The sequence below is a fragment of the Nicotiana attenuata genome, unplaced genomic scaffold, assembly GCF_001879085.1.
Source record: "Nicotiana attenuata strain UT unplaced genomic scaffold, NIATTr2, whole genome shotgun sequence".
NCBI classification, from domain to species: domain Eukaryota; kingdom Viridiplantae; phylum Streptophyta; class Magnoliopsida; order Solanales; family Solanaceae; genus Nicotiana; species Nicotiana attenuata.
In genome coordinates, this window is record NW_017671672.1 from 58,860 (window position 1) to 70,759 (window position 11,900).

Here is an 11,900-nt window from a genome sequence, read left to right on the forward strand (position 1 = left end):
ATTTTTCTTTACGAGAGAAAGACAGCTAAGGAGTATTTTAATGACTTATTCTGACCTAAAAGGAAAAAGTGGCTATTTTTGCAAATTTTTTTTATCTAGAAAAACAAGGACTTGGTTTTGCAGATACGGCCTTTCAGCACTTCTGGGAGGAAGATTTTAAGGCTATGCCCGCAAACCATTCAAAAATGACTCAGGGTGGCTGTTCTTGCAAAAACAGCCTTCCGGCGCCCTTTTAGGGACATTCGGCTTATTTTAGACAAGAATGGCATCACCTGACTTATTTATGACAAGAATTAAAATTTTGGTATTTTTGGCGATTTTTGCAAAGGGGTGGTTGACCCGATGCGGGTTGCCTACGTATCTCACATCTGGTGAGAATCAAACCAGCGTAGTTCGGACAAATTGGGAATTGAGTAAACTAACTCCCTTTTTTTTTCTTCTTTTTATAAAACGCAGACCATGAAAGCTTTAAGGCCAAAGAAAAATATTTTTGATTTTTTGAATTTTTTTTTTTTTTTGGAATTTTCTAAAACAATGCTTTAAAAGAAGAAAGGGAATTTTTTTTTGGATTTTTGATTTTGATTTTATTTTTGAAAGAAAGACTTCTTAAAATTCCTTTTTTTTTATTTGAACTTTGGGAAATTTAAAAGACTTTATTTGAAAGAAAGACTTTGTTTGAGTTTTTCAATTGTTTTCTCTTTTTCTAAGGAAAAAAGAAAATACTTTTGGATTTTGGATGTAATCTCTTAATTTTCGAAAGAGGGACTTCTTTAAGAAAAATATTTTGAATTTCTGAGCTTTTATTTATTTACAAAAGTACTTCTAGAGAAAAGCAAAAATATTTTTGGACTTCAATTTTCAAAATTTTTATTGACATTTACAAAAAAAAAAGACTTCTAAAGAAGAAAAGAGTATTTTTGGATTTTTGTTTCTGATTTCTTTTTTTGGATTTTTAGAAAAATACTTCAAAATGAAGGAAACCTGTATTTTTGGATTTTGATTTTTATGAAAGACATTAGAAAGAAGGAAACCGTTTTTTAGTTTTAAAAACTTCTTTTTGGTTGTTTTTTTTTGTTTAAAAAATTATCTAAGGAAAGATTTCTGAAGAAAGAAAATATTTTTGGATTTTTGAAAATTGGGGTCGGAACCGATGAGGTTTGCCTACGTAACTCACATCCGGTGAGAATCAGACCTGCGTAGTTCGGTCAGATTTGCCAAAATCAAAACTATGTTGAACAACAATTTTCTTTCTATGTTTTTCTTGTTTTTTCTTGCAAAAATTTTCTCTTTTCCATTTTTCATTTTTCAAAAATCCGGCAGCATTTCGGTACTATTTGGGCATTGGTTTTTCTCAAATGGTCACTCTCACTTAGTCCTAACACTTCTTATTTTTCTCAATTTTCACTCATTTAGTCAAGCCGATCAACATGCAAAGCCGAGCAAATAAATGCGCAAGTAGCACGTAGGATGCATCAGGATGGTCAATTCATTTTAGGTCACCTGTCCTAGACGGACCCAACCCCTGTGTTGAGTCCCCTAAGTCAAATGCACATGATGCAAACAAACGTCCTACTAGGGATCCGGCATGAGGCCGAGTTATTCTAGGTTCAAAACCTGGGTATCTGTTCTAGACTGTGTACCCGAGCGGACAACTCGAGTCGAGGAGGGGGCTACATACCGGGGACCCGCAAGATCGTCCGGCTTAGTAACTTGTCCGAGCCTCTTTCTTATTTCAGGGTATGACACTAACAGAATAGGGAGTCTCAACCAGTAAGCACATCCCCGGAGGTTAGAAGAGAAGGGTTTCGGCACAGTTTATATACAGTTCAGATAATATCAAAGGGGTAAAGCATTTAGCACATATAGCATGGAACATGTAGAAAAATCAGATAAAGCCAAATATAACAATTATACTAAGCTCGAATTCTTGAACCCTGAATCGAAATTCTGGGTTCGGGTCCCCAGCAGAGTCGCCAGAGCTGTCACACCTCCTTTTTACACACCTACCCCGAAGGATAAATGTATAAGGGAGTTTTTCCATTTTTAAGTGACATTATTCGGATCGGGATTATTTATTTATTTAGAGTCGCCACTTGGGATAAGTTTGACTTTTGGTGTCCCAAGTCACCGGTTTATCTTGAATCCCGAACCGAGAAAAATTTCGACTTCCGAATAGAGTCTACGAACCAGAAATTCTAAGTAAGGAATTCTGTTGACCCGAGGGAAGGTGTTAGGCACCCTCGGATCCCGTGGTTCTAGCACGGTCTCTTAAACTATTATAAATGGCTAAATATCTGATTTCAATACATGTCTCAATTTAAAGTGCAATTTTAAATTATTTACCGCTTTAAATTAATTTTAAGGAAAATTGCAACGTTATTAAAACACGTCTCGAATCACGTCATATAAATGCACCCATGACTTTTGACATATTTTAATATCCTTGAGATTTGAATTTGGGTCACATAAATGCGCACCCGAGTTTAGGAAAGTAATATTATTAAAATAACGCGCCTAAAACAACTACGCGTTTTGATATCTTTGCGAGAAGCCATGAAAATTCGCTAAACGGCCGTCCCGATTTCTAAGGAGTTAAAATTAATTAAGTGAGGGCCATGGATTATTGACAAGATATTATTGAAAACTTACTAACACGACATAAATTAATTCGGTGCCTCAAATTAAACTGGTTAGAGTTAGTGACCATACGATCCAAATGAGCTAGCTAATCACGGTCATTCTACATTATACTATTATTGCCCATTCCAAAACCAATGCATTTCAGAAAAATTAGTGAGCTTAATTCCATATGATGCAATAAAGGATCAATACAAGAAAATACCAACAAGTAAACTAAGGAAAGAGTCGGGCACAGAAACACAAAAAAAAGAGCTCAAAATTGAGGAAAATCCGATTAAGAAATTCAAACTTTGCTATTAAAACATATCACAGTGCCAAGAATCAAATCAACAACATCACAACAAAGGATCTTTAAAATATTAATGAAAAGCACATAGAATAAACTTCCAAATGACAAAATACTTCACACTTTTTAACTCAAACTAAAGAAGATGCAAGCAACGTGAATTCCGACCAAACAAACACGCTGATAATCTCTATTGCTGCAACAACAAATCTTCTTTGACCATCAACTGCTTCAGGATTATTAAAATTTAGAAGCAAAAGTGTGCTATGAATTTCGAACTTTGACTATATATGATACCTGTTACGGCTTCATACATATACTTACCATCACTGGATAACAAAACATCAAAATACTTGGAACATTAAGATCATTAATCAAATGACATAACCAATCTGTTTTTTACTATTGATGGGCCTCCATTTATCCCGAACACAAATAAATCAGCACAAGCAAATTCAGATTTACAACCAAAAAACCGCCTTATCAAGAGATATCCATCACATGAAAGCAAAAGTGAATCGGCATTTTATTGAAAAACAATCAAAGGAATCAGACCAATTCCTACACAACAGTAATTCGAATTCATAGATAAGTACATGATTTTGCTAGAATCAACTTAGAGATGACAAATAGAGGCTCGACAGCAATAATATAATTCAAAACTTTTCAACGGGATGCTCAACAGCAGCTCGGACAGCAGCGAAACAAGCAAAACAGCCACAGTAATTGGACGATTCCAACCCGATTAAACCTTAAAACTTTCAGAAAATGTAGTGTAAATACCAGCAGCTACGTTTACCCCTTTTACTCCTCTTGTTTGAAGCTTTTTGTTTTAGATCTCCATTGATATTTGAATTTCAAAACTCTCTAAAATGCTTCTGTTTCTATCTCTTTTTTTTCGTTTTCCTCCTTTCCTTTGTGTGTGTTTTAGAAAGATGAAGAAGAAGGAGTGAGTCCAGCTCCTGAAGCGTGAGGGATCGAAAAAAATTGAAGAGCTCCGGCGTTTTTTTTTTTTGGCGTGTTCTCCCCGGGGAAGGTTCTAGATTTTAGGGATTTTAATGAGGGGATTTGGGTCAAGGGAAATGGGCCGAAGGGAATTGGGTCATGCAAATTGGGCCGGGGTTTAAAACTAATTTGGACAATTCTAGGAATTAGCCCAAATTTAAAAGAAACAAGACCAAAAGATATATTCTTCCTATTTTCCTTTTCTTTGTTTTTTTTTCCTTTTTCTTTTCTTTGTTTATAATTAAAATCCTAGAAATTAAAATCCTAAATTCTCTAGAAATGTGAAATTAAACTAATTAACTAATTGCAAAAATTATAAAAGCTACTTAATCCTGAATTAAAAGTGAAAGATCAATAAAAGGAAAAAGTGTAAAAAATAAAGCATTTTTTTGTGATTTCAATTTTAATAAAACAAGTGATTATGATTAATCCTAAAAAATATAAAAATAAAGCATAAATGTCATGCGTGATATTTTTTGGTATTTTTCATTATTTAAATAAAAATTAAACATGCAAGAAAAATGTAAACAATTAAAAAATCTATGAAATTTCCTAAAATGGTAAATAATTAAGAAAAATCTATTTTCTTGGATTTTGTAGGAGTATTTCGTATAGGGCAAAAATCACGTGCTTACACTTAAAATTCTACTTATTTTTAATATACTTTATATATACTTTATACATTATACTACCGTGGTCATATGATACCTTGCATGGTACTAGTTCATAATTATCGAATATTATTGCTCGACCCGTATTTTATCCCAAATTGGCCACTTTCAACGAAACTCGTTTTCTTTAATTCGTGTATCCCTTTATCCTTCATAACACTTGTTTATCGCTTGTTATAAATAGCGTAAATATGTTAACATCAAGATGATCTCATCCCTAAGTCTACGTCAATTAACTGAAGACGAAACTTTTAACGTACGAAAACGCGAGATGTAAACAAATTATAGCTCGATGGTGGTTAAAATACTGTAATATATAGAACTTCTTTTCTCTTGACCGAAAGAAGACAATACTCAATTAAATATAAAGTCCCGATAAGGGAGAATACTGTAATTTATGAGACTAGGATAATGTACATAAGTTCGGGAGTATGAACTTCTCTTTATGCCTCGTTATCAAACACATGTAATTACGAGATCATGGCAAAGTGAAGGAAGGACTTATCCTAAACATACCTGGAGTAGGAAAAAATCCGTATGATATTCTTGAGAAGGATTGCACCGTACTCCCCTAAAATTGCAAAATCCCGTTGTTATTATGCAGTGCAATTTCGTATGAATTCCTTTACTAATCCAAGAACTTCCGTTGCTGTTGTAATATGGTTCTTGCTGTTATAATATGAAGTCTCATATGAAATTCCAAATCTCCTCCAAAATGAATTTTGATATCCATTCAAGACAATGTGTAGGGATGACTAATACAAACCCCCTTTCTACGGTTTTGCAAGGATGGCTAAGAGTAGTATCCATGTGTCCACTTAATTTGATTACCTAATGTCAAGAGTCACTTATTAAATATTCCTCCACTTTCTGCCACGTGGGAGGGGTTGTCCTCACCTACAAATATCCATAAATCCTTAATTACATGATTAATCTTCTATTAAACTAATATTTAACTAATTAACCGCATAATTAAGAATTATCTCAAATTACTTAAAATACTACTCATTTTAACACACTTTATAAATCATACTATCATGGTCATATGGTACCTTGTATGGAACTAATACATAAATTCGAGTATTATAGCTCGGACCGTATTTTATCCCAAATGGACAACCTTCAACGAAACTCATTTTTTTGATTCGTTCACCCTTTATCTTTCACGACACTTACTTATCGCTTGATATAAATAGCATAGATGCTTATAATCTCAAGATAATCTCATCCCCGAGTCTACATCAATTAACTGAAGACGAAACTTTAATATACGAAAATGCGAGACGTAACATCCTTCCCTCCTTAGAAACATTAGTCCTTGAATGTTTACTCTTAGAGACTTTGGAAATTTTTTGCGAGAGTCTCCTCCGTACACTAGACTAAAACCAACTTGCACGCAGCTAGAAAACATACTATACATGCCACACATGGACAATGTCTATAAATAGCAATACTTGGCCTCACACAGCTGTCCTTTATATATTCTGAAAGTGAAAAATAAGAGCTTACCTGATGACCCACTGGCCTGAATAGAGCTGTGCTGAGGTATCCCACTTCAAGCCATATCTTCAGTTTGAAATAGATGGGGGTATTTAAACTTCATTTCTTCCTCCGCTTCCCACGTCATCTCTTCCACATTCTTGCTTCTCCATAAAACCTTCACAGAGGCTACCTCCTTATTCGATAGCTTGCGGATTTGTCAGTCTAGGATGGCAACTGGAATTTCCTCATATGACAAGTCCTTCGTAATCTGTACATTATTCGCGGGCACCACTTGTGTAGGATCGCCAATTCATTTCTGTAGCATAGATATGTGAAAAACCGGATGGACAGACTCCAATTTTGAGGGCAGTTATAACTCATAAGCTACTTGGCCCACCCTCCGAATGATCCTATAAGGCCCAAAATACCGTGGGCTAAGCTTTCCTTTCTTGCCAAACCTCATCACGCCTTTCATAGGTGACACCTTTAAGAATATCCAGTCATTAGCACCGAACTCTAAGTCTCGTCGCCGCACGTCGGAATATGACTTCTGACGACTCTGAGCTATCAACAGTCGCTCTCGGATAAGCTTTACTTTTTCTATGGCCTGCTGAACTAGGTCGGGCCCATGTAACCCAGATTCTCCAACATCAAACCACCCTATAGGAGATCTGCACTTAAGCCCATACAAAGCCTCGTATGGAGCCATCTGGATACTGGAGTGGTAACTGTTATTATATGCAAACTCAATAAGAGGTAGATGTTCGTCCCAACTTCTTTTAAAATCCAACACACATGCTCGTAACATATTCTCGAGCGTCTGAATTGTGCGCTCGGCTTGTCCATCAGTCTATGGATGAAAAGTTATACTGAGATTCACCTGGGTCCCTAGACCTCTCTGAAATGACCTCCAAAAATATGCTGTAAACTGGGCCCCATGGTCAGATATAATAGATACTGGTACTCCGTGTAGCCGTACTATATCCTTAATATATAACCTAGCATAATTTTCTGCTGTATATGTAGATCTGACCTGTAGGAAATGAGCTGATTTCGTAAGCCTATCGACTATCACCCATATGGAATCGAGCTTACGATGAGAATGAGGTAAACCTGTGATAAATTCCATCTTATCGTCTCCCATTTCCATGTCGGGATCTCTATAGTCTGCATTAGCCCTCCGGGCTTTTAGTGCTCTATCTTCACATGCGGGCAACTAGGACATTGCGCGACAAACTCAATAATGTTCTTCTTCATATCATTCCACCAGTACACATCCTTAATGTCATGATACATCTTCGTCGACCCAGGGTTAATGGAGTACCACGAATAATGTGCCTATGACATAATCCTATCTCGTAGCCCTGCTACATCTGGAACACACAAACGACCCCTGTATTTGAGAACCCCATCTCCCTTGAGCTCTAACAACAGCTTCTTCTGCTTTGGGACTCGCTCTCTCAACTCGACCAACTCTGGGTCGTCGTACTGCCTCTCCTTTACTTCATCTATGAGAGATGATTTTGCAATATTTTGGAGTACAACTCCCCCATTGCTAGAGTCTACTAACCGAATCCCTGGATGAACCTCTCTAGTTAATTGTCTTTTCTCGGCCTCTACATGTGCTAAGCTACCCATCGATCGGCGACATAAGGCATCTATTATAACATTAGCTTTCACTGGATGGTAGAGAATGTTAACATCGTAATCTTTCAATAACTGAAGCAATCGCCTCTGTTGCAAGTTCAACTCTTTTTTGCTTGAAGATATATTGCAGACTTTTATGATCTGTGAATGCATCAACATGAACACCATATAAATAATGTTGACACATCTTAAGTGCATGGACAACCGCAGCTAACTGGAGGTCGTGGGTTGGATAATTCCGCTCGTGCTTCCTTAACTCCCTCGAAACATACGCAATTACCTTCCCATGTTGCATTAGGACACATCCTAACCCGACATCTGAGGCATCACAATATATGGCATAACCATCTGGACCATCTGGAAGTGCTAGAACTAGTGTTGAGGTCAACTTGTTCTTAAGCTCTTGGAAACTCTGCTCGCAAGCCTTTGTGCACTCAAACTTAGTTGCTTTCTGCGTCAACTTCGTTAATGGTGTCGAAAGGGAAGAAAAACCCTCTACGAACCTCCGATAGTATCTTGCTAGGCCTAGAAAGCTACGAACCGCAACCGGAGTGGTAGGTCTAGGCCAGGATTTAACAGCCTCAATCTTCTGAGTGTTTACATTTATACCTCCATCGGATACAATGTGCCCCAAGAATGATACAGAATTCAACTAAAACTCACATTTAGAAAACTTAGCATATAATTTATTATCGCGGAAGGTTTGGAGTACCGCTCACAGGTGGTCCGCATGCTCATCATCTGAACGTGAATAAACCAGATTATCTCAATAAAGACTACCACGAACAGATCTAAAAATGGTCGGATTAGGCTATTCATCAAGTCCATAAATATGGTAGGTGCATTTGTCAACCCGAAGGACATGACAAGGAACTCGTAGTGGCCATATGGGTCCTGAAGGCTGTCTTGGGAATATCTTTTTTTCGAACTCTAACCTGGTGGTACCTCGACCTCAAATCTATCTTTGAAAAGCATCTAGCTCCCTGCAACCGATCAAACAAGTCATCTATCCTTGGAAGTGGATACTTATTCTTAATAGTTACCTTGTTCAGCTATCTATAATCGATACACATCCTAAGCGAGCCGTCTTTCTTCCGTACAAACAGTACCGGTGCACCCTAAGGTGAGGTACTGGGCCTGATAAAACCTTTCTCCAGCAAATCTTTTAACTACTCCTTCAAATCCTTCAATTCGGCAACTGCCATTCTATACGGAGGGATGGATATTGGTTGAGTTCCCGGAAGCAAATCGATGCCAAAATCAATCTCTCGCTCTGAAGGAATACCTGGAAGTTCATCTGGAAATACATATGCGTACTCTTTGACTACTGGAATAGACTGAAGTGTAAGTATCTCAGCATATGCATCTCTATCTCGCATAATATGATAAATGCACCCTTTTGCAATCATTTTCCTCGCCTTCAGATAGGAAATAAACCTACCTCTGGGTGTCGTTGTATTACCTACCCATTCAAGGACTGGCTCACCAGGAAAATAAAATCCGGCTGTCTTTGCTCGATAGTCAACTGTGGCATAGCAAGCTGCAAACCAGTCCATGCCCATGATAGCATCAAAATCCAACATCTCTAGCTCAACTAGGTCGGCTGAGGTCTGACGACTACAAACTGTCACCATACAACCTCAGTAGACCCGCCTAGTGATAATCGATTCTCCGACCGGTGTAGATACCACAATAGGATCACTTAGTATTTCAGGAACTATACCAAACTTCCCCGTGACAAAGGGGTTAATACACGATAAAGTAGATCCTAGGTCTATCAAGGCATAAGCATCGTGAGAACAAATGGTCAACATACCTGTCACACCTCCTTTTTCACTACACCCCGGAAGGGGTATAATAAAGGGAGTTATTTCCAACTTGAAGTGACAATTGAAACGGGATTATTTAAAAGATTCAGAGTCGCCACTTGGGAGATTTATGGTGTCCCAAGTCACCGGTTTAAAATCCCGAACCGAGGAAAAGAATGACTTTGTTTAAAAGTCCGTGAACCAGAAATCCGGGTAAGAAATTCTGTTAACCTGGGAGAAGGTGTTAGGCATTCCCGAGTTCCGTGGTTCTAGCACGGTCGCTCAACTGTTATATTCAGCTTAATTATCTGATTTTAACAATTATGAACCTATGTGCAAATTTTAACTTTTTAACCATTTTTATTATTATTTGTAAAGAGAATTGCAACATCGTTAAAACACGTCTCGAACCACGTCACATAAATGCACCCGTGATTTTTGACATATTTTAACGTCGTTGAGATTTGGATCTGGGTCACATAAATGCGCACCCGAATTTAGGAAAATAATATTATTAAACATGCGCCTAAAGCAACTACGCATTTGCACTTTGCGAGGGCCATGGAATTTGCTAAATGCACCGTCTCGGAATCTAAGGATCAATAATGAGGGCCACGCAATTGTCATTTTTGTTTGGCACGGCGCACCTCAGTTTATTTTAATTAAAGCATCTCTACACTAATTCGCGAGGGCCATAAACTATTTGTGTTATGCAGTATGGCTCGCCTCTATCGACTAAAGAGAATTCAATTATCTAGGTGTTAAAGAGTTAAGATCATGCTAAGGTTCAAATTAATGGAATATAATAAAGCTAATGATTTGAAGTCATCATCCAGGCCCAACGTGAGGCCTAACATCCCACAGTCACAAAGGCATTCGGAATTACATTTTTAGCCATAGTCCAGCAGGGCCCAAAAGAAGGCCCAAATTGGGACGGGGGCCACTTTCAGGATTTGAAATTGCCACAAATCAGGCTTGATATCGAGCCCTTGCAACGACACAATCAACATATAAACAAGGGATTAACTGATCCCCAAATTGACGAATCTGATTCAAAACATCCATGATATTCATTTAGTTCCGGGACATAATCATTCACAAAAGAGTGGGTAAATAACATTTGTGAGAGCTCAAAACTGAAATAATCAACCTATAATTAAGTTGGACTTCGTAAGACTAATTTCAAAAAATGATAATTACACACGATTTCAAGCCAATCTCAGATGATTTCAAAGACAGTTCCAACCTCAAACCAGTGTGAATTCCTAAAATATCGTTTAGGTATTAAACTAGACTTGAAATGAAAATTTTCTAAAGACTGGAACCAAAACTAAACAATTTCAGCCAGTCTAAGGGCAAATCACAGTCCATAATTAACACACTCGAAGGTTCAAAACATTTTCAACCAATTACACCCCTATAAGTTCAATTCTGAACCTCAAAACAAAATGGATTACACAAAAACTATACTAGAAGAACGAAACCGAATTCAGTGTTTAAACAAATAACAGAGAACGAGACCTTAACTAGCATTTATAACTTGAAGTCTAGTTAAACAAAAATGGACGTAGTAGAAGAAACAGAGGGGTCAGCTTCAAAGGGAATCTTCATTTAACATGAGCTTCAAATCCATTACATGTTCAACATTCGATCTTTGATCATGAGCTAAGGAAAATACCTGGAATTGAAACAAAAGGGGAAGAGAGAGTGAGCTATCAGCAAGGTTAGTCAGCAGAAAATTAACACCAGCAACAGCAGCAATCAAACCCAGCAAATGACACGAATAGACCAGGAGAACGACTTCAAAACTCAGCAGCAAACTAGCCCAGACTCAGAGACCAAAACCAACAAAATTCAGCCCCCAAATCGATGAAACAATGGACTTCTACCAAAAACTCAAACCAAAACCCTTTCGATTTCAAAATCAAACCGTCTCAAAGGCTCAAAGTGCACCAGAATTATTTTAAGAGAAGAAACCTAAAACTAGAACCACAATTCAATAGAACAGTGATTTCTTTTGGAGTTTTTCTTAGCCGCCCCTAATTTTCTGTGTTCTTCCTCTCTAAATCTTGCCTTGAAAGGCAAGAATAGTATCTTATATAGGCTCGACCATAGGGCAGTCCTCTGATTTTAGTATTGCACCCTCAGTCCCTCTTTTAATTTCCATTTTAGCTTAGGTATCCCCCAATTTTTAACTTTCTACCCAAGTTTTAACACTACTAGCCTGAAATTCACTAAAACCCCTCCACTAGAAGCTTCTAAATCAGTTGCAAAAGATTCCCTGACCTAGAATTCCTAGACTACCCCCAAATACCTCTAAATGTCCAAATAAACACTGGGCCAATTGACCCAATACGAACG

The 11,900-nt window shown here is 37.5% G+C and overlaps 1 protein-coding gene across 1 annotated transcript in view; it reads right to left on the reverse strand.

Annotated features, from left to right (window-relative positions):
• LOC109209615 overlaps positions 1-7,234 on the reverse strand; it is a 23,212-nt gene extending 15,978 nt beyond the window's left edge. Inside the window, exons 1-3 of the mRNA XM_019372921.1 lie at positions 6,955-7,234; positions 6,513-6,744; positions 6,112-6,168 (exon numbers count right to left, since the gene is read on the reverse strand). Of these exons, the coding sequence (XP_019228466.1) occupies positions 6,112-6,168; positions 6,513-6,744; positions 6,955-7,234 (569 nt within the window). The remainder of the gene's footprint in view (positions 1-6,111; positions 6,169-6,512; positions 6,745-6,954) is intronic.
• Between the last annotated feature and the right edge of the window lie 4,666 nt (positions 7,235-11,900).